Source organism: Caloenas nicobarica, chromosome 8, assembly GCF_036013445.1.
Source record: "Caloenas nicobarica isolate bCalNic1 chromosome 8, bCalNic1.hap1, whole genome shotgun sequence".
NCBI lineage: Eukaryota > Metazoa > Chordata > Aves > Columbiformes > Columbidae > Caloenas > Caloenas nicobarica.
This window is the reverse complement of record NC_088252.1, coordinates 3,024,370-3,045,229: the sequence shown is the minus strand read 5'-3', so window position 1 is coordinate 3,045,229 and position 20,860 is coordinate 3,024,370. Positions and strand designations below refer to the sequence as shown.

General features: G+C 59.7%; 1 protein-coding gene across 1 annotated transcript; it reads left to right on the top strand.

Annotated features, from left to right (window-relative positions):
• The first annotated feature begins 422 nt into the window (after positions 1 to 422).
• Positions 423 to 9,840, top strand: AMOTL2 (angiomotin like 2). Its single transcript, XM_065640189.1, has 10 exons — positions 423 to 500; positions 1,294 to 2,130; positions 3,535 to 3,733; positions 4,177 to 4,321; positions 4,452 to 4,544; positions 5,463 to 5,758; positions 6,954 to 7,246; positions 7,689 to 7,900; positions 8,045 to 8,191; positions 8,487 to 9,840. Exons 2-10 carry the CDS (start codon positions 1,382 to 1,384, stop codon positions 8,543 to 8,545), a joined length of 2,193 nt encoding a protein of 730 aa, XP_065496261.1. The 5' UTR covers positions 423 to 500; positions 1,294 to 1,381; the 3' UTR covers positions 8,546 to 9,840.
• Positions 9,841 to 20,860: the final 11,020 nt, after the last annotated feature.

The window sequence follows — 20,860 nt, the reverse complement described above, 5'->3', positions numbered from 1 at the left end:
AGATTTATGCTGCCGGGACAGCTGGCGGGCAGAGCTCGGCGGCCCCCCCGGCCCCGCCAGCTGCCGGCTCCGCCGTGTCCCCCCCCGCTCCTGCGGGTACCCGTGGGACACGCGTGGCCCTTCGCACACCACCAGACTCCGGGTGGCCCCGAGCAGCCCTGCACACTGGCGGGTGCGAGCGACACCCGTGGGTGCGGGAAAGGCGAGTTTTGGGGCGACTTTGGCGAGGGGGGGTTGGGGACGCGCATCCCGCTCCCTCCGCGGGGGTCTGAAGCCGCCAGGCGCGGCTGCCCCACGCCCCCCCGTGTCCGCGGCCGTGCTCCCCCTGCCGGTGGCGGCCCCGGGCGGGCCGGGGCGGAGCGGAGCGGGGCGGGCGGGTCCGGCCCCCGCATTCCGGGCATAGCAGCGCCCGGGCCCGGCCCCCGCTGCCGGCGGGACGCCCAGAGCCGCCGCCGCGCTCCCCGGGCAGCAGCGCCGCCGCCCCGCTCCGCCATGCCCCGGTAAGTGCCGTCCGGCGGGACCCCCCCAGCACCGGGACCCTCTCCTCCAGCACCGGGACCCCCCCTCGGCACCGGGAACCCCCAGGCACTGGCAACTCCCCGGCACCGGGACCACCCCCCCAGCACCAGGACCCCCTCCCGGCACCGGGACCCTCTGCGGTACCGAGGACCCCCCCACAGCGGGACCTTTCCCCGGCACTGGGATCCCTCCTCCGGCACCGAGACCCTCCCCGGGCAGCGGGACCCCCCCTCCCGACACCGGGATTCCCCCGGCACCGAGACCCTCCCCCCCAGCACCGGGACCCCCTCCCTACGCGGCACCGGGACCCGTCCACGACACCGTGATCCTTCCCAACACCGGGACCCCCAGGACCGGGACCGCCCCTCTCCCGGCTTTGGGACCCCCCCGGTACCGGGAGGTCGGTGCGGGGCCGCCTGGGCTCGCCCTGGTTGTGGAGCGGGGGTGGCTCTCCCAGTGACTCCGTGGCCAGTCCCTCGTCCTTGGTCCCCCAAGGCAGCGTCGGTCACTGGGGGATGTCCCGGGGACCTGGGGAGCCAGTGCGGACCCCCAGAACCAGCCCCAGCCCCGGCCATGGGCGCCATGAGAGCGCCAGTGGGACACAACAGGAGGTTGTGTCCGCGCTCCCGCTGCCGCCACGGGCTCCCAGCCGGCTGGCACGTCCTGGCCAGCGTGCCGAGCAGGATTCCTGGAAAACAAACCCTTGTTGATCAGGGTCTGCGCCGCGTCCTTGCCTGTCCCGGTTCCCAATTCTCCCCTCATTTCCCCATGCAGGTGTCTCAGCGTGGCCGGTTGCTGCTAAAGTTCCCCGGGGACGCCCTTCTCAGGTGGAAACGTGGCTTTGCCGACGGCGCGGGCAGAGATGAGGACGGCGGAGGACTCGAACGGGACGGTCCTGCACCGCCTGATCCAGGAGCAGCTGCGCTATGGGAACCTCACGGAGAACCGCACGCTGCTGGCCATCCAGCAGCAGGCCCTGCGCGGCGGCGGTGCCGGCGGTACCGGCGGTGCCGGCAGCCCCCGCTCCTCCCTGGAGAGCCTCAGCGCCGAGGAGAGCCAAATGGTGCAGCAATCCACGCGGCAGGAGCCGCAGGGCCAGGAGCATCACTCCGACCACGTCTACTTGGAGAACAACGTCTATCGGCTCTGCCAGCCCCAGCACAAGGGCGAGGAGCTCCCCACCTACGAGGAGGCTAAGGCGCATTCCCAGTACTACGCCTCGCAGCGGGGCGGGCAGCAGCCCGGAGGGGCCAGCCCGGGAATTCGGGGTGACAACGTGGGGCGCGGGGCCGAGAGCGGCGCCCGCCGCCCCGACGAGGGGCTGAAGGAGCTGAAGCACGGGCACGTGCGGTCGCTGAGCGAGCGGCTCATGCGGATGTCGCTGGAGAGGAACGGGGCCAAGGCGCAGAGCCCCATCAGCGCCTCCCACAGCTACCCCCAGCTGTCCCGCCACCACCAGCTCGCTGCCCTCCGAGGGCAGCACCCCGAGGGGCCGGAGGCGCGGGGACCCCCCCCGGAGTATCCCTACGTCATCCCATCGCAGGACGCTTACCTGGCCGAACCCCGACCCTGCTCCCGGGAAGGTTCTGGATTCCAGCATCCCGAAATCAGGTAACCCACAGCCCCTGGGCCCCGCTTTTGGGGTGCCCCCCCGGGCCCTCCCAGTTGCGGTGTCCCAGGAGCAGCCAGGATGGATGCTCAGAAGCTGCAGGATGTGGAAAGGGTTGGGGGGCCCTGGGGCAGCCATTGCTGACCCCCTTGTCCTTGTGGAGCCGGATCCGGCTCAGCCCCTGGGGCTTTGCAGGGACCGCTCTGGTCCTCCCTTCCCTCCAGTTTCCCCCAGCGCAGTCGGGTTTTTCCAACTGGAGATAAAAATCCCGCTGCCTTTGCAGACCCTGCCCCCCTCCCCATGCGCTGGGCGGAATTTGGGGTTAATTTAAGAGCTGGAACCAGCTCAGGAAAAGGCTAAATGTGGACCAGGCATGAGGCAGGGTGGAAGGCAAACGTGCTCCTCGCTCCGGGGAAACCCGCCCCAGTTTGCTCCCAGTACCGCGGGATTGCTGCCCAGCCGAGGCCGAGCGGGTGGCGGAGGCGATGGGCAGCATGGGGCAGCGCTCCCTGTCCCTTCGGCAGCTTGACGCCTCTGGCAAAACCCCAGCGTGTCACCGAGAGGGCCACGGAAAGGTCCCGGGAGCCCGGAGGACCAGCACCGCTCAGCATTTGGGGAGGGCTGGAAGCAACTTCTTCCAGTGCGGAAAACGACGGGAAGAAGGGAATTAGAGGCTGGATGGGAGGACGCACGCTGCTCCCAGCCCTGCTGACTTATCCAGGCAGAGAGCGATAGCATCTCCGGCAGGAAAACCTTCCCGTTGCCGGGAACAAAGAGGGGAAGGGGAGCTGCGAGGAAGACGTGTTTATTCTTCCTCGCTCCTAGATCATCCCGCAGGAATGCAGGCCCTTGGCGGGCGGCCCGCGGGGCCGGGCCCTGCACGGCCGCAGCGCACGGGGTGTTCCAGGAGGCCGCGGGATGTCGAGGAACTCGGGGCGGCTGCTCCTCCGAATATAGCAAGGGCGTATTAATAGTTCGGTGGTGAGGAGCTGCGCCAGGAGCCCTCGTTTTGCCCAGAAAACAAGGAAAAGGCTGCTGGTTTCCACGGTGCATCCTTTGCCGGGCTGTTGTGCAGCTGCAGCATCCCCAGCAACGGGGTGGGTCTGGGGGTCTGGAAGCCCATCCTGACGCACCAGCCGGGTCCTGGACTTGTTGGTCAAAGCATCTTCAAGACGGGGTTTATCTCACGTTCGAGGGCGCTTGGGCGAGCACCTTTTAGAAAGCAAACGCTTCCCAGCTCTGAAAAGCACGAGAGGCGCTTCCCAGAGCCTTTTTCCTCGTTTGCGTCGACCCAGAGGCACCAACACCCGCTTGGCCCACGGGTTCGGAGCGCTCGGGGGGGGGGCCCTGGAGATGCTTTCGGCTCTCCCAACCCCGCTGAGCATCCCTCTCCTCCCTCCCCGCAGGGTGCTGCATGCCCCCGTCCCCGCCGCTTTCCTGGGCGCCGCCGGCGTGGACGCCCTGGTGGGTGCCCCGGTGGGGCCGGGCGGCCGGCTGGCGCGGGTGGACGTGGTGCTGCGCGAGAACGAGCGGCTGCAGCGCGAGAGCGAGCGGCTGCGGCGGGAGCTGCAGAGCTGCGCCGAGAAGGCGAGCCGCATCCAGAAGGTGAGCGGACACCGCGGCGGCGCGTCCCCCCCCCGGCCCCGCGACCAGCTGCTGTGATAATTCACCCCCTTTAGTGTTTTAATCCTTTCTCCGGCGGGTTGCTCCCCTCCGAGCAGCTGCGTTTCGGCAGCCGGGATGGGGGAGAAGGAGCCCATTCTCCGGTGTCCCCCTCGCCCCCGGCTGCCACAGAAAGCCCTTTGTGCGGCCGCATTCGAGGGGCGGCTGTTCCCCGTCGGCAGAGCCAAAACCTGCGGAGGGACTCTTCTGCGAGAAAAAAGGCAGAAAAAAATGAGTTTTCACCCAAAAACGTGTGCTGGGGGTCAGCCCGGGGGGTGCCGTGGGTGCGCTGAGCACGGGTTGGGCGATGGGCGAGCTTTGGCCAGCGTCTCCCTTTCCTCATTCCACGAATATCTAACCCCGGGCTGTCCCTTCCTCCGCCCCAGCTGGAGAGCGAGATCCAGCGCATCTCGGAGGATTATGAAAACCTCGTCAAGGCCTCGTCCAAACGGGAAGCCTTGGAGAAAGCCATGAGGAGCAAGAGAGACGGCGAGATGCGGCGGCTCCAGGACTTCAACCGCGACCTGAAAGGTGAGGGACCCTCCGTGTCCCCATCCCCGCGGGCGCTCTCCATCCCTGGGCGCTTCCGCGGGAAGCCAGGCTTCGCCGGCCAAAATCCTCTATTTAAACCTTAATCTGGGTTTAATTGCCTTTGCACCAGAGCGGTTGGAATCGGCGAACAAGCAGCTGGCCAGCAGGACCCAGGAAAGCCAGGAGAGCAACCAGGGCAGCGTGGCCAAGCTCCTGGCGCAGAGTAAGTCCCGGGGGGGGACGCTCGTCCACGTCACCCGCCACGGGCACAACGGGGCTCGGGGAGGCGGGCGGCAGCTCTCGCCCTTCCCCGGGGAGGATGGAGCCGCTCTTGGCGCTGGACTCGGGCCATTAATCCCGGCCGGTTGGCCGACCGGCGGCGTGACCCGCATTCCCCGAATTCCTGCCGCCGCGCTCGGCTCTTCCAGCGCCCCGGCCGCCCTCCCGCCCGGCCCTGCGCTCCCCCCTCCCTCCCGCGCCCCGCGGCTGCGCGGGCCTGGGCCGTTGCTTGGGGAAAATACACCTAAATCCATTATTTTAGCAGAGAGACACCACGTTGGCGTTACGTGGCAGGGATTGCATCCCTTTCCCTAAGGTGGCTGGATTCGTGCTGGGCAGATTTACACTTCACAAGGGAAAGTTTTGGGCTGGAACGTGGCCTCGAGTTGCACCAGGGCAGGCTTAGATTGGATGTTAGGAAAAAGTTCTTTATGGAAAGGGCTGTCGGGCATTGGAACAGGCTGCCCAGGGCAGTGCTGGAGTCACCATCCCTGGAGGGGTTTAAAAGGCGTTTAGATGAGGTTCTCAGGGACATAGTTTAGTGCTAGAGTTGGGTTATGGTTGGACTCGATGATCCTGAGGGTCTCTTCCAACCGAAACGATTCTATGAAATGTCGAAGATACCCCTCCTCATTGCAGAGGGGTTGGACGAGATGATCTTTGAAGGACCCTTCCAACCCAAACTGTTTGAGTCTATGGAAGAGAAGCTTTTGGACGCCTGGCCCGCCTACACCTCATGTGCTGGGGCGGGACGGCACGGCACGGCCGGGTTTCGCGGAGCAAAAAGACCCCATGCGACTTTACGGTGGGGTGAAACCTCCTCGGCTGAGACTCAGGTTGGGGGGGGCGTCTCTTTTCCCAGGCTACGAGCACCAGCAGGAGAAGGAGAGGCTGGAGCGGGAGGTGTCGGTGCTGCGCAGCGCCCACGAGGAGCAGCGCCGGCGGGCAGAGCTGCTGGAGCAGGCGCTGGGCAGCGCCCAGGCGCGCGCGGCCAAGGCCGAGGCCGAGCTGCAGAAGAAACGAGCCTACGTGGAGAAGGTGGAGCGGCTGCAGGCGGCCCTGGGCCAGCTCCAGGCCGCCTGCGAGAAGCGGGAGCAGCTGGAGCTGCGGCTGCGCACGCGGCTGGAGCAGGAGCTGAAGATGCTGCGGGCTCAGCAGGTGGGTGCTGGCGGGGACACGGCGGGCGCCGCGTCCTCCCGGCGCATCCTCCCTCCACCTCCTCGTCGCCAGGGGAGGGTCAGGTTGGATATCAGGAAGGATTGCTTCCTGGTGTCGTGGTTTTGTCAAAAACAAGACCAGGCGCGTTAGACAGCTGTTTAATGTCCTCAGTCTCTACAGCTGCTATTCCAAAAGCCCATCGATACCCTTTTGGGTCCTTAAAATACCCTCTCCTTAGGTAGCCCGTGCCAAGGAGCATCTAGACCAGTCAAAACACGGTGCCTTTCCCACTCATTCCCAGTTAGGCTCACTTCAGCCTCTAATACAGTCAATTCCTTGGATCCCCCAGTCATTCCTTCAATACTGACCGATATTGACCCTTTATGATTTGATGGCATCATCGTACGCTCTGCACCAGTGAAAGATTTAATTGGTGGCCCGTACGGGGATCAAACCCGCGAACCAGTTAGGCTCAGTTCAACCTGTAAATACAGTCAATTCCTTGGATCCCCCAGCCACCCCTTCAATAGTGACGGGGGTTGTGAGGCACTGGAACAGGCCATAATTAAGGATGTGCTGCAGAAGGAGCCGCTCTGCACCGCAAGGGTTGGACTCCCGCTTCCTCCAGCACCCGAGTTGTTTTTGGGGTGTCACCATCCTGCTCAAGCGGGCAGGAGCCAAGGCTGTGGTACCCAGGGGGATGCGGGAGCTCCCCGCCGGTGCTGATGCTGGGGATGAGCCAATTCACACCCTGGGTGCCGCTGTGCACAGTGTCCAAGGCAAATATTTTGGCTAAAATCAAGCCAATCTTTAACTTTAGTACTGGCACAGCTGGGGAGAGCTGCCAGAACAGCTTTAGTGTGTCCTGGGTGCACAGGAGCCATAAAAAAAAAAAAAAAAAATGTGATGGGATGAGAGGAAACGGCCTCAAATTGCGCCGGGGGAGGTTGAGGTTGGATCTGGGGAACAATTTCTTCCCCGAAGGGCTGTGGGGCATTGGAACAGGCTGCCCAGGGCAGTGCTGGAGTCACCATCCCTGGAGGGGTTGGACAGACGGAGATGAGGTTCTCAGGGACATGGGGCAGTGCCAGGGGTGGGTTACGGTTGGACTCGATCATCTTGAGCGTCTTTTCCAACCAAAGTGATTCTGTGATTCTATGATTCTGATTCTTTCGGGTTGTTTTTGCTGCTGCAGAGGCAGGCGGGCGCCGCAGGCGGGGGGACGCCGGAGCTGAGCCCCCACACGCTGTCGGAGCAGCTGCGGGAGAAGGAGGAGAAGATCCTGGCGCTGGAGGCGGACATGACCAAGTGGGAGCAGAAGTACCTGGAGGAGTGCACCATGCGGCAGTTCGCCATGGACGCGGCGGCCACGGCGGCCGCCCAGCGCGACACCACCCTCATCAGCCATTCCCCCCGGCACTCCCCCAACAGCAGCTTCAACGAGGACCTGCTCCTGGCCAGCCACAAGCACCAGGAGATGGAGAACAGGTAGGTCCACCTCGCCGACAAGCTTGTGCTGTGCTCTGGCCGGGCAGTGCCCGCATCCTCCTCCTTGACCTCCAGCTGCTCTCCCGTCTTCTGCCTCTTCCACCCCGTCTTCTTCCCTTTCCCTTCCACCCCGTCTTCTTTCCTTTCCCTTCCACCCCGTCTTCTTCCCTTTCCCTTCCACCCCGTCTTCTTCCCTTTCCCTTCCACCCCGTCTTCTTCCCTTTCCCTTCCACCCCGTCTTCTTCCCTTTCCCTTCCCTTTCCCTTTCCCTTCCCTTCCCTTCCCTTCCCTTCCCTTCCCTTCCCTTCCCTTCCCTTCCCTTCCCTTCCCTTCCCTTCCCTTCCCTTCCCTTCCCTTCCCTTCCCTTCCCTCTTCTCCCACCTTCCGCCTCTTCTCCTCTCCCATCTGCTTCTTCTCCCCATCTTCTGCCTCTTCTCCCCAGGTTAAAAGCCCTTCACGCCCAAATCCTGGAGAAGGATGCCGTCATCAAGGTCCTGCAGCAGCGCTCGCGGAGGGACCCCAGCAAAGCCCTCCAGGGCTCCCTGCGACCCGCCAAGTCCGTCCCCTCCATCTTCGCCGCCTCCGCCGCGCCGAGCTGGCCGGGGGCCGGCCAGAGCGACCGGCTGGCCGAGAGCAGCACCCGGGGCAGCACAGGTAAACCGAGGCACATGCCTGCAGCTCCGTGGCGATTTCCCCTGTGGTTTTGGAAATAGAGAGCTTGGGGAGGGCGGATTTCTCCGGTGAGCTATAGGGATGGGCTGGAGGAACCAGCAATCCCTAAGGTGTCTTCTCCGGCAGGCAAAGCCACCGCTGAAGGGGCAGCAGCGCCCGGCGCCCTTGTGCACGGCAGCAGGGACGGCAGCAGGGACGGCAGCACGCAGACGGACGGCGCGGCCGAGAGCAGCGGCCAGGGCGAGGGCACCGAGCGCCCACCCGCTTTGCTGGGTGAGTCCCCGTGGCGGCACCGGGGTTGCTCCCGGCTTTGCACAAGCATCGCTGATTTTTTTTTTTTTTTTTTTTTCCTTTTTTAAGGCATTTTAAAGGCCCCAGTTGAATCTGGTGGGTTTGAATCCCTGCAATTGCTTGTTGCTTTTTTTATTTTGAAGGTGAAGGGTGTTTTTCATGAACACCTTGTGGGGAGGCTGGACGGGCGGTACGCTCGCTGCCCGCCCTCCGGTGGGGTGGGCGCTGCGCCGATGCTCTTCGCATCTCCTCCAGCTCTCACTTTCTTTCTCTGCAGAGAGCTCGGCCGCTTCCAGAGCCCCGGACCTGTCCGACACGGTGGAGATCCTGATTTAAAGCCACCCAGGGGGGCTGCACGCCGGCCCCCCGCCCTCCTTGCCTGCACCTGCCTGGATGGAGGAGCCTGCGGGAAGGACCGAGCCTGGAGCTCAGCGATGTCCCCACGGCCGGTCCCAGCGGGTGGCCCTGTGCACGGGACGGCCACTGTCCCCACTCAGCACCCAGACGGGTCCCCAGCTGCGCGGGGCGCGCTGGAGCCCGGGGACCCCACGGCGGTGACGGGGCCTCGCCGCGCCCCTGTAAATACACCCGGGTTTTCTACGACGAGAGCAAATGTATTTATCGTTTCTGCCTCTTCTCCTTCCCAAGGCAGGAGCTTCGTCACATCCTCTGCTTCAGCAGCTCCGTCCGCATCCCGGCTCCATCCTCATCCCACCCCTGCGCCGTGGCCACCCGCACCCCCGGGTGCTGGGCCTCCGACTGGAAAAATCCCGCTCTGTTCGCCCAAACTGTACCAAACCGATGTCTTTGCGCGAGGGCAGAGACGGGAGGGATCTTCATGGGTCCCGTCATCACCTGGACCCACGTGGCAGAGCCAAGCGCCCCAAACCTCCATCACCTGCATCCGTCACCTGCATCCATCACCTGCATCCATCACCTGCATCCCACCTCCGGGTTGCGATGGCAGGCGGGCCATGGGGTGGGGCGAAGCAAAAGATAAAATGATGGTGGCGGGAATGAAAAGTGGAAGGGAAAGCGGAGGTGAGGCGCTGGCAGTGACCCGAGGACGGCTGATGGAGGCGGTGGGACGTGTCACCGCTCTGGTGGCTTCACGTCCCCGGCTACTGGCAGCTGGCTTCTGCCGTGGCCAGCGCCGGCGTCTCGCTCCTCCGCGCTCGGATGCTTCCTGTCCTTGCCCTTCGTGTGTGTATATATATATATTTTTTTCTTTCTTTCTTTCTTCTTTAAACTTGTGTGCATTTGCTGGACAACTGCATTTTTTTTATTTTTCTCTCCCAGACACGTAAAAAATGCGTTCGGTTCTCGTGCATTGTTTACAAAGTGGAAAACAAACGAACAAAAAATTATGAAAGAGGAAAAAAAAATACACAAAACAAAACCATGACTTAATATATTTTATATTAATATTGGTGTTTCTTTTTAAGTATTTTTTTTCGTGCTGTGAACTTTTTTTTTTCCTGCCAAAGACAATGAGTTCTTGTTTGTGCGTTTTAAGTTATCTGAAGTATTTAAATGTAAACCTGGCTGTTTCGTTATGCCGCTCTATACCGAGATTGCTGTAGCATTCCACTTGGTATAACAATATTTTAATAAAAAAACCCAAATATTGACCCACGGCTGCTCTTTTTCCCCATGCGATGGGGTGGACGGGTAGTGATCCCGGGGCTGGAACCCCCTTTATGCTCCCGTGGCAGCAATTTGGGGTGCAACTCTATGGGAGAGGGGAAAGAAATGCTCCAGAGCATCTCTGCGTTCCCCCCAAATCTCATTTCCCCACCTCGATGGAGGAAATGGATGGAATTGCTGGGAAATACTGATGCAGTTTCCATCCTGCATGTTGTATTTCCATAACTCCGTCCTGGTGGGATCCCCTTCCTCGTGTGACATGTTGCTGGTCCCCTGAACCCCCGCCATGGGGACTCTTTGATGGCCACGTCTTCACGCACGGCCGGCCCCGGTCCCCGCGTTGTCCCGTGGCTTTGTCACCCATCCCAAACCCTTCGTGCCCTTCGGCTCCGGGATCTTCTGGAAGAGCAAAGTTCTGGTGTTGGAGCCACCTTAGCCCTTCTAAAGCTGCATAGTGCTGCTCCCCAGCCCTTCCCCTCTCAGCCTGCAGTTTGCTGCTGTCACTTGATGTTTATTTTTAATAGCTGTCGCATTAATGCTTCCCCGGGAGCGTCCCCGGGGACTCTGCTCTGGCTGCCGGGCTGCCGGCAGCCTGGCCGGAGCCATCACCAGCTGGGCTGGGGCTTTCCCTTTTGTGCATCTATTGGCAACTCCATTTAATTAATTTATTTTTAAATCCTGCCATCCTCGGGGAGCAGGAGATCTTGTGCGAGTCTCTGCAATGGGTGGGTTGTGTGGAATAAGGGGACAAGAAACAGCTTCGCCGCTGAGTTGCACCTCGCTAGGAGGGTCGCCGGTCTTGGTGGGTGCTGAACGTCGCCCTCCCCACCCAGGAACCTGGAAGGAGCGTGGCTGAAAATGTGGGGCTCCCTGTGGCCGTGGGACAGGTCTCTGTCCCTGCAAAAGCGGGATAGAGATGGAGCGACGGGAAGCTCGGAGCCGGGCTCCTCCTTCCACCCTTGTGCAAGCAGGGAAACGAGCTGCTCCATGGGACCCTCCTGCCCTCCCCAAAGTGGGGCTGGCGATGGGGAGAACCGGGTGGGAAGCTCATGGGGAGCTGGGAACACGTCTGCGGGTCCCTCTGTCCGTACCTGCCCGTTGTCCCCCAGCTCCCGCGCCCGCCCGGGGAGGCTGGCAGCATTCCTGGCATTCCGCAGCGCTCACGCCCCGGCTTTATTTACCCGAGTCCGGATGCGGAGCGGCCAGGACGGCAGGTCTGGCTGTTTGCAGGCAGCTTTCCGGGTTCAGGGATTCAGGGAACGGGCTCCTGTCGAGAGTTTTGCCCACTGCTTGGTGATCCTCCGTCCTGCCCGTCGCGCCAGGGACCCCCATCCCCAGGGACTTCCCAGTCTCTGGGAGCCAGAAAATCTTAAAATCATGGAATTACAGGGTCATTTTGGTTGAAAAAGACCTTTAAGATCGTCGAGTCCGACTGTTAGCCCAACGCTACCGTGTCTACAAATGGGGGAATACAGCCATGCATGAGCGAGACGGCAGAGGAGAGCTGCAAAAAGGGAAAGGAAAATCCTAAAAAAAATCTGTAAATGGGAGCTGGGCTGTGGGGAGAGGATGCCCAAGCCTGGCAGGCTGTGCCAGGAGGTCACGGCTCCTCCTGCTTCACCCCCGAGGATGTGGCAGCAGCCCCCGTGTCCTTTAGTTTTGGTAGGGTTGCCTTCCAGCTGGAGCAACAGCCCGATGGAGCTCAGTGCCTCAGCGCAGGGCAGGTGTGGGTGTGTGTTATCACCTGCTTTATTGCTTTGTCATCACAGGCATTCCCCTCCGCGATTTCCGCACCGTCTCGCTGGGTTTCACCACGAGCATCGCTTGGACCCACAGTCCTGTATCCCACCTGCTCAGGCCAGGACATGTCCCTGTCACCGTGGCTTGGCTGAGGCACCATATGGGAGCCAAACCTCCAGCTCCTGCTCCCATCCCTCTGTGATCTCTGTGTCCTTGATCCTTATGTCCCAGCATCCCTGCATACTTGCATCCCTATGTCCTTGATCCTTGTGTCCCCCTGTCCTCGCGTCCCTGTGCCTCTGCATCCCTGTGTCCCTGCGTCTCTGCATCCCTGTGTCCCTGCATCCTTGCACCCCTGTGTCCTCGATCCTTGTGTCCCTGCATCCTTGCATCCCTGTGTCCTCGATCCTTGTGTCCCTGCATCCTTGCATCCCTGTGTCTTTGATCCTTGTGTCCCCACATCCCTGTGTACCTGTGTCCCCATGTGCTTGATCTCTGCATCCCTGCATCCCTATGTCCCTGTGTCCTTTATCTATCTCTGCATCCTCCTGTCCCTGCATCCCTGTATCCCCGCATCTTTGCAACCCTGTGTCTTTGATCCTCGTGTCCCCACATCCCTCTGCCCTTGTGTGCTTGATCTCTGCATCCCTGCATCCATGTCCTTGATCTATCTCTGCATCCCTGTGACCCTGCATCTCTCTGTTCACAGTCCTTGAATCTCTGCATCACCATGTCTTTGATCTCTGCATCTCTGAGTCCTTGTCCCCATGTCCCCATGGGGACTGTGGGCTGGCTGGAGATGTCCGCTGAGCTGGCACCTGGATGTGACACCCGTGGTCTGCACACCCGCATCCCTGGAGAGATGGTGAAGGGCCAGCGGGCTCCGCTCCGAGTGCCACCACGTCACTCCGGTGGCTTTGGGTGAGACACCCTGTCCCGGGGCGGCAGCTCCCTCGGGGTGAAAGGGAGATGGCCACAGCGGGGCAGGACAAGGCTGAGGATCTCGTTGGGGCTCTGTGGCTGTCCACAAAGTCCCATTCCCAGCTGGGAGCATCTCATTCCCCTGGGCCAGCCCACAGCAGCATCTCTGCAGCATCGGTTCTGGCTTTTTCTCATTTCTCCTTGGAGCCCAGAGGTTGGAGCTTGGTTCTCGGAGCATCCTCAGAGCTTGGCAGGTCCTTTGCTGGGCCTGGTCCCTCCTCATCCTCTCCTCATGCGTCTCCTTTTCCACTTGCCCAACGCTAGAGCTGGATGAGGAAAGTCGAGCCCATCGCAACATCCTCATGATAGAAAACAGCTCTTTGAAAAGCTGAAAAATCCCCACCAGGATTTGGGAGGAAGGGAATTTCACTCCCCTTCCAAATAATCGCGATTCTTGTGGGGGAGGTTTGGCAACCCTGCGGGCCAGCCCTGCAGTGGCTTCCCAGCAAACCAGTTGGGCAAAGCGCTGTGCTTTCTCTTGCCTCAAGTCCCGGCTTGCTCGTCGGGCCGGCTGGAATGAAGCTCTCCTTGCCGGACCTGCCGAACCCTTCCCTTCCCTCTTCCTCATTCCCTCGCCCCATCGCCTGCTGTGGGGTCCCTGGGCTAGTTGGGGGCTCTGGCCCAGCTCCCTTCTGCTGGGGCCAGCGCGTCCGTCCCCAAAGTCTTTGCATGGAGCTTTGCATGCCGTTGCAGTTACAAGCCACCCCCAAGACATCGTAGAATGATAGAATAATAGAATCAGAGAGTCACTCAAGATGATCGAGTCCAACCGTTCCCCCAGCCCATGTCCCTGAGAACCTCATGTCCGTCTGTCCAACCCCTCCAGGGATGGTGACTCCAGCACTGCCCTGGGCAGCCTGTTCCAATGCCCCACAGCCCTTTGGGGAAGAAATTGTTCCCCAGATCCAACCTCAACCTCCCCTGGCGCAACTTGAGGCCGTTTCCTCTGGTCCTGGCGCTGGTTCCTGGGGAGCAGAGCCCGACCCCCCCTGGCTCCAAGCTCCTTTCAGGCAGGTCAGAGATCAGAAGGTCTCCCCTCAGCTCCTGTTCTCCAGCTGAACCCCCAGCCGCTCCCATCACACTTGTCCCCTTCCCGCAGAGCATCGCTGCGCAGCAGAGCTGGGACCCGCGGGGTGGGTGCTGTGATTTAGGGGAGATGCCCGGCCCCGCCAGCACGAGAGCGGCTGCGATTCCCCCCGGGATGCTCCATCCACCCCGCCGCGGAGCCGTGTGAGCATCCCCCAGCACCAGGACCTCCTTCTCCATCCTCCCCAGCCCGGGGAGCGCCGGCAGAGCCGCCCGGCACTTTGCTGGGCTCAGCAGAAGCGGTTGGGCCGCGGCAAATTCCTCATTCCTCTTCCCTGCGCTGTGCTGCCTGTCTGCCATCTTTGCATGCAAACAGTAAACAGGCTGTTATTATCCCGGATGCTTTGAATAACTGTGGCTATTTTTTCTCTTCCCAGTATTCTAAAAAGGCAAAAAATTCCCTGCGGTTTCTGAGTCAACTTTTTTTTCTCTCGCTCTCTTTTCTTTCCTTCCCACCACCTCTGTGACCTTGAAAAACCAGGCAGACGAGCTCGCTGGCTCTCCCCGCTCCCCCGCTGCCACTCTCGCTGCTCTCCGTGGCCAACACCGGGCGAATTGCGGGCCAAACCTTGTGCTGGAGCAGCCCTGGGCTGGTGGTGGTGGGCAGGATCTGGCCCATTGGGCACCTCGCTGGGGATGCTCAGGGAAGGCTGGGGATGCTCAGAGGGGCTGAGGATACTCAGAGGGGCTGGGGATGCTCAAGGGGGGCTGGGAGTTCTCAGGGAGGCTGGGGATGGATGATCAGAGGGGCTGGGGATGCTCAGAGGGGCTGAGGATACTCAGGGGGGCTGGGGATGCTCAAGTGGGGCTGGGAGTGCTTAGGGAGGCTGGGGATGCTCAGGTGGGCTGGGGATGCTTGGGTGGGTTGGGGGTGTTCAGGGGGGCTGGGGATGTTCAGGAGGGCTGGGAATGCTCAAGGGGGGCTGGGGGGGATGCTCAGGGGGGGCTGGGGATGCTCAGGGGGGATGAGGATGCTTAGGGGGGATGAGGATGCTTTGGGGGGCTGGGGATGCCTGAGGCAGCTGAGGATACTCAGGTGGGCTGGGGATGCTCAAGGGGGGCTGGGGATACTCAGGGGGTCTGGGGGTGCTTGGCGGGGGCTGGGAATGTTCAGGGGGGCTGGGGATACTCAGGGGGGCTGAGGATACTCAGAGGGGCTGGGGATGCTCAAGGGGGGCTGGGGATGCTCAGGGGGGGCTGGGGATGGATGATCAGAGGGGCTGGGGATGCTCAGAGGGGCTGAGGATACTCAGGGGGGCTGGGGATGCTCAAGTGGGGCTGGGAGTGCTTAGGGAGGCTGGGGATGCTCAGGTGGGCTGGGGATGCTTGGGTGGGTTGGGGGTGTTCAGGGGGGCTGGGGATGTTCAGGAGGGCTGGGAATGCTCAAGGGGGGCTGGGGGGGATGCTCAGGGGGGGCTGGGGATGCTCAGGGGGGATGAGGATGCTTAGGGGGGATGAGGATGCTTTGGGGGGCTGGGGATGCCTGAGGCGGCTGAGGATACTCAGGTGGGCTGGGGATGCTCAAGGCGGGCTGGGGATACTCAGGGGGTCTGGGGATGCTTGGGGCGGGGGCTGGGGATGTTCAGGGGGGCTGGGGATACTCAGGGGGGCTGAGGATACTCAGAGGGGCTGGGGATGCTCAAGGGGGGCTGGGGATGCTCAGGGGGGGCTGGGGATGGATGATCAGAGGGGCTGGGGATGCTCAGAGGGGCTGAGGATACTCAGGGGGGCTGAGGATGCTCAAGGGGGGCTGGGGATGTTCAGGGGGGCTGGGAATGCTCAGGTGGGCTGGGGATGCTCGGGTGGGCTGGGGATGCTCGGGTGGGCTGGGGGTGTTCAGGGGGGCTGGGGATGTTCAGGAGGGCTGGGAATGCTCAAGGGGGGCTGGGGGGGATGCTCAGGGGGGGCTGGGGATGCTCAGGGGGGATGAGGATGCTTAGGGGGGATGAGGATGCTTTGGGGGGCTGGGGATGCTCTGGCAGTGCAGGATGCTGCCTGTGCTCCGCAGTTTGTGTCCCCAGGGTTGGAAGACGTGTGTCTGGGGACGATGATGGCAGCCGGGAGGGGCACAGAGCAGCCTGACCATTGGGCCCTCGAAGGCAGCAGGTATAGCCCGGTTTGGGTAAATTCCCCCTGGCAGGGCTGAGACTCCTTCCTCCCCTTTCCTGCCTCCTCATCCTCCCAAAAGCCCAAAGCCCCTCTCCAGCACCCACAGATCTCCGGGAGGTCAGAGCTGGTGGCAAGAGGGACAGGACGGGTCGGGGGTCCCATGTCCCAGCCGGCTCCTCAAATGCAAGGGCTTGCTGGTGTGGGGGGTTGGATTTTTTGAGGCTTCTTTCTCTCCCCCAGGTACGTTAATTCGCTTGAAAAATGAGCCCGGAGGAGGAGATGCTGCCAGGGTGGGCTCCACGTTCAGCCCCAGGTTGTTTCATCAGAGTGACATTTTTGGGATGTTTGAGATGCTCCAGCAATGGTGAGCCCGGACGGGCGGCGGCGAGGAGGCGAGGAAGAGGAGGCGAGGAAGAGGAGGCCGGGCAGGACCGTGTCATTTAACGCTGATACGCGACGGTGTGGTCGGATTTCTGTCCCAGGCTCCGGCTGCAGCCAGGGCTCGGTTCGATGAGCACCTGATGATGAATTCATCCTTGTGCAGCATCTCGGCGGGAAACCAGAGGTGCAAGAAACACTTTTGAGTGAAATGCATTTTTTTTTTAGCTAAACATTATTCACATCACCCCCATCACTGCTTGAGCTGTCCGTGGCCCAAGCTGCCTTTTTATTTCTTCATTTATTTTGACAAAAATACCCACCCCAAAGTCTTTTAGTGCGACATTTTGTAAGCCCATCTTCCCACCAGGCAAGGGTTGCTTTCCAAAGCTTCTCATTTTCAAACACGCCACTGAAAATATTGAAGCAGAAATTGGAAAGAAAAGGAAAAGAACTGTTGCGGAGTTTTTAAAAATCTTTGTTTGCTTCTTGGGTTTTGCTGCAGCAGGGAAGTTTCAGAGGTTCATTGCAGGTCCCAGTGGATCCGGGACGGAGCGAAGGGCACGTCCCACCGCAGGGCACCGTGAAGTGCCGGGGCCAAATACCCAGGGATTAATTAATTAATAGGATGGAGAAAAATCGTGGTCGTTAAGGAGCTCATTTGGGAGCCAAGGGGCTTGTGGCAGCTCGTCGGCAGGATGGGCAAACCCAGGCGCGGGGATGGAGCCGGTCGGAGCATCGCTCGGGGCGGGGAAAGCCTTTAAAAACCACGGAATTTCATTTCCCAGGTCTTCGCATCAGCACTGAGTCACTGCACACTAACACTGCGCAGGAAATTTCAAGCGAAGCGTTTTCCCATGCAGAAGTGGCCTGTTTTCTTCTTCTTTCTTTTTCCTTTTTTTTATTTTTTAATAAAAAAACCCTGGCTTCTTCCTTCCAGGAAAAATTGGACGTTTAGCCTCGCTGCGGGGGAAACATATTTCATCATAATTTTGCCTCCCTCTCCACTAAAACTCGTCTAAAAAACCAAGCGCGTAAGAATTTTTATCAGTCAGTTGAAGAGAAGGTGCCTGTTTCTCACTCTTCTCTCAGGAAAATCACAGAAATGCTTAAATTTGGGGAAAATATTTGGCTTCAGGCCTAAGGAAAGTTTTAACTCCTGATGCTTTAAGTTTTGCATGTAGAAGTTTTCCTTGGAATTGGAGGGAGGGAGAATAATTCCCCTTGAATTTCCTAATCCTTCGGTTGGGAAATCCAGGCTCCTTGGATTATCTGTTTTGAATTGCAGAGGCAAAACAACATGTAAACCTCACCCAAAGAGGGTACTTTCAATATTCAACCCAAAACATCCTCTTGAATCTCAGCTGACACAAAAGGTCAGAGCATATCGCACGGGAAAACCAAGAAGGTGTGACGTCCTCTCGGTGAGTTTTGCTTTAAACCATCAGTGCACGATGCTAATGAAATAAGGAGCAAAATTTTCTAAATGGTCTTCCTGACTTTGGAGTCTGACTCATTTGTGTGGGTTTGAGACTGGAGTCCGTCAGGTAAATTTGTTTCAGAGTTTGGCCAGTTCATCTCAAGACACTTGGTTGGGGATGGGGGGGATGCCCGGTGCCCATGGTGGGAATTGGGGGTGACCCCATCCCCGCGTGCCCCCCCCCGGCCCCGTCCCACCGCCGCAGCTGGAACCTGCACGCAGTGGGGTGAGAAAAGCGCTACGGAGCCTTAAACGAAAAAAAAAGAATTGAGTTTCAGGGAGAAAAACACAAACAGCGAAAAGCAGAATGTGAATTTTGGCCTCGGTGGAAAATGACACAGGCTGGAAAATATTCCCACCCGCATTTTTACAGCCTGAAAGCACAATCCTTTACTTTTTTTTTTTTTTTTTCCTCCTCTTGCACAGGGTCCAGCGTGAAGAGATGCTATCGCCAGCCTGGCGATCCCTTGGCACATCCCAGCAACGCCGTATCTGCCGGGTACGCAGGGGTCGGTGCTGGGGGGACGCTGGGGACACGTGTGCCCGGAGCCACCGGAGAGCGAGGACAAACCTCCGCCACCGTGAATGGCCCTTCTGGAACTCCCGCCATGTCCTGGACCCACCAAAAGTTTAGGAGTGTGTTTCCACAGTAACCAAAACATATTATTTTTTCCAGCTGTCCAAAAAAAAAAAAAAAAAAAGAAAAAGAAACAAAATCAACGGAGGAAATTCTAAGAAAATGAAATCAGCAGGAAAACTGGCAGGAGAGTCCCTCTCCCCTGATGAACGCTGGCTGGAGATGGGCAGGGAAGATGCTGGCGATGGGAAGATGCTGGTGGTGGGACCCAGGTCCTCTCCTGGATCCCACCAGGTCCATGCCCACCGGCCGGGGCTGTTCCCAGGAGGGGCTCCATCCCGCAATAGACCCATCATGGAGATGTCACCCCGCGGTGGCTATTTTGGGCTGTGTCCCTGCAGGGTTAAATCTGCGTCTTCGGCACCTGGGAGGCTCCTCCATGGGGCCCAAACGTGAGTTGTGTCGACCCCAAAGGCTCTGCTGGGAGGACAGGCTGGGAGAGTTGGGGGGTTCAGCCTGGAGAAGAAAAGCTCTGGGGAGACCTTATTGCGGCGTTTCTCTACTTAAAAGAGGCTGGTAAGAAAGATGGGGGCAGACTTTTGAGCAGGGTCTATTGCGATAGGACAAGGGGTGATGGTTTTAAACTAAAGGAGGGAGATTCAGGCTGGGCATGGGGAAGGAATGGTTGGCCCTGAGGGTGGTGAGAGCCTGGCCCAGGTTGGCCAGAGAGGTGGTGGATGAACCATCCCTGGAGACATCCCAGGCCAGGCTGGACGGGGCTCTGAGCAACCTGAGCTGGTGCAGATGTCCCTGCCCATGGCAGGGTGGCACTGGGGGAGCTGGGAACGTCCCTTCAACCCAAACCCTTCTGTGATTCTGCGATCTTCAGCTCCCAAACCTATCCTGGCTCCATCACTTGGGATCCTTGGTACTGGAACTAGAGGTCTTTGGCCTGACCACGGCGCGAATACTTAAGAGCGGAATGACGAGCGTACAGGCTGCGGTTGTGCTGTGGATCCCTCGCGTTGCACAACCCGAGCACAGCTGCGCATCTCCCCGGCTGCCAGATCTCGCTCACGCGCCAGGGAACCGAACCCGGGGCTGCCGGAGCAGCAACGTGCCCGGGTCAGCTCTGCCACCGGAAAACAAACACCGGATTAACCCTTGCGAGCCAGCACGGGCAGAGTGTTCCCAAGCGTCCCCATTTGGGGCGGGCTGTTCCCACTGTTGGTCCAAAACAAGCTCGGTCACAGAACCATAGAATCATTTAGGTTGGAAAAGACCTTCAAGATCATCGAGTCCAACCGTTCCCCCAGCCCTGGCCCTGCCCCATGTCACTGAGAACCTCATGTCCGTCTGTCCAACCCCTCCAGGGATGGTGACTCCAGCACTGCCCTGGGCAGCCTGTTCCAATGCCCCACAGCCCTTTGGGGAAGAAATTGTTCCCCAGATCCAACCTCAACCTCCCCTGGCGCAACTTGAGGCCGTTTCCTCTGGTCCTGGCGCTTGTTCCTTAGGAAAAGTCCCATCCTTTGCTGGAAGAAGGGAGCAGTGGCTCTGCTTTCAGGGTTTATCTTTCCTTTGAATATGTCATTTTGGGGCAGCAAGTCTCTCTGCAGCTCAGCCCTGCCTGACACCTGAAATGTGGGGTTCATTGTGCTGCACATGGACACATCAAGGGCTCAGGAATCATCTATCCTCCCTCCCACAGACAAGAATTTGCCAGGTAACCCTGGATGCTCCCTGAGCTCGATTTTAAGAGCGTGACTAGAAAGCTATGGCTGGTTCCAACGTGCCGAGGCAAGCGCTGCCTCTTTCTTCAGGTTCTGCAACAAATCGCTGGGGCTTTGCTCTTGTGCAACACACCTGGAGACTTTCCAGAAGCTGGGGCAGGTAGGGGAGGTACGGGAGGTACGGGAGGTATGGGAGGTATGGTGGGGAGGTATGGGAGGTATGGAAAGTATGGGAGGTATGGAAAGTATGGGAGGTATGGGAGGTATGGGATCCTGCCGGGAACGCCGGGTCAGCCAGCTCCAGCCCAGCACAGTGGGTTGGGACAGTGCCGCCAAATTCACCCCCTCCCCGGGGCAAAAGTAGTGTGGATTTTGTGATACCTTATTTCATTTTACCCATCTAGTCTCAAAGCAGTTTCCCAGGAGGTGGGAATAGCCCTGTTCTCGTATTCTGGCGGTGTTCAAAAATGAGAATTCTGCAAATTCTTTTGAAACTCCCCAACTTTCTCAGCTTCCCTGCAATCTCAGGGCTTCGCCGTTCCCTAAAACCGATGGAATGAGCAGCATTTCCCTGGTGTCATAACGCTGATGTAACAGGGTGGTGAATCAGTGGGGATCTTTCTGCCTGAACCGGGTTGTATCATCGTTATTGCTGAAGTTTTGCTATTTTAAGCCACAAAGCCCCATACAATCCAGTCTAAGTAAATGGTGAGTAGCTCTATCATATCCAGTTTCAAATCCACGAACTGGTGAGAACTGTATTAATGCAAAACTATTCCGGTTCATGAGACCCCCCTCCAAACAAGCTGGATGCCATGCGGTAATCCAAGCGGTTTGTAACATTATAAAGTGTATAAATAGTTCTTGCCGGCCTTCACCCGGGTGTGTCGGAGGGGCAGGGGGAATCGCAACGCCCGTGT

Bases quoted from the DNA above. Each gene is read 5' to 3' on its own strand.
- AMOTL2 (XM_065640189.1), top strand. From the start codon at position 1,382: ATGAGGACGGCGGAGGACTCGAACGGGACGGTCCTGCACCGCCTGATC. The intron at 3,734-4,176 runs GTGAGCGGACAC...CCTCCGCCCCAG, and splicing joins AGGCGAGCCGCATCCAGAAG to CTGGAGAGCGAGATCCAGCG. The intron at 4,545-5,462 runs GTAAGTCCCGGG...CTCTTTTCCCAG, and splicing joins GGCCAAGCTCCTGGCGCAGA to GCTACGAGCACCAGCAGGAG.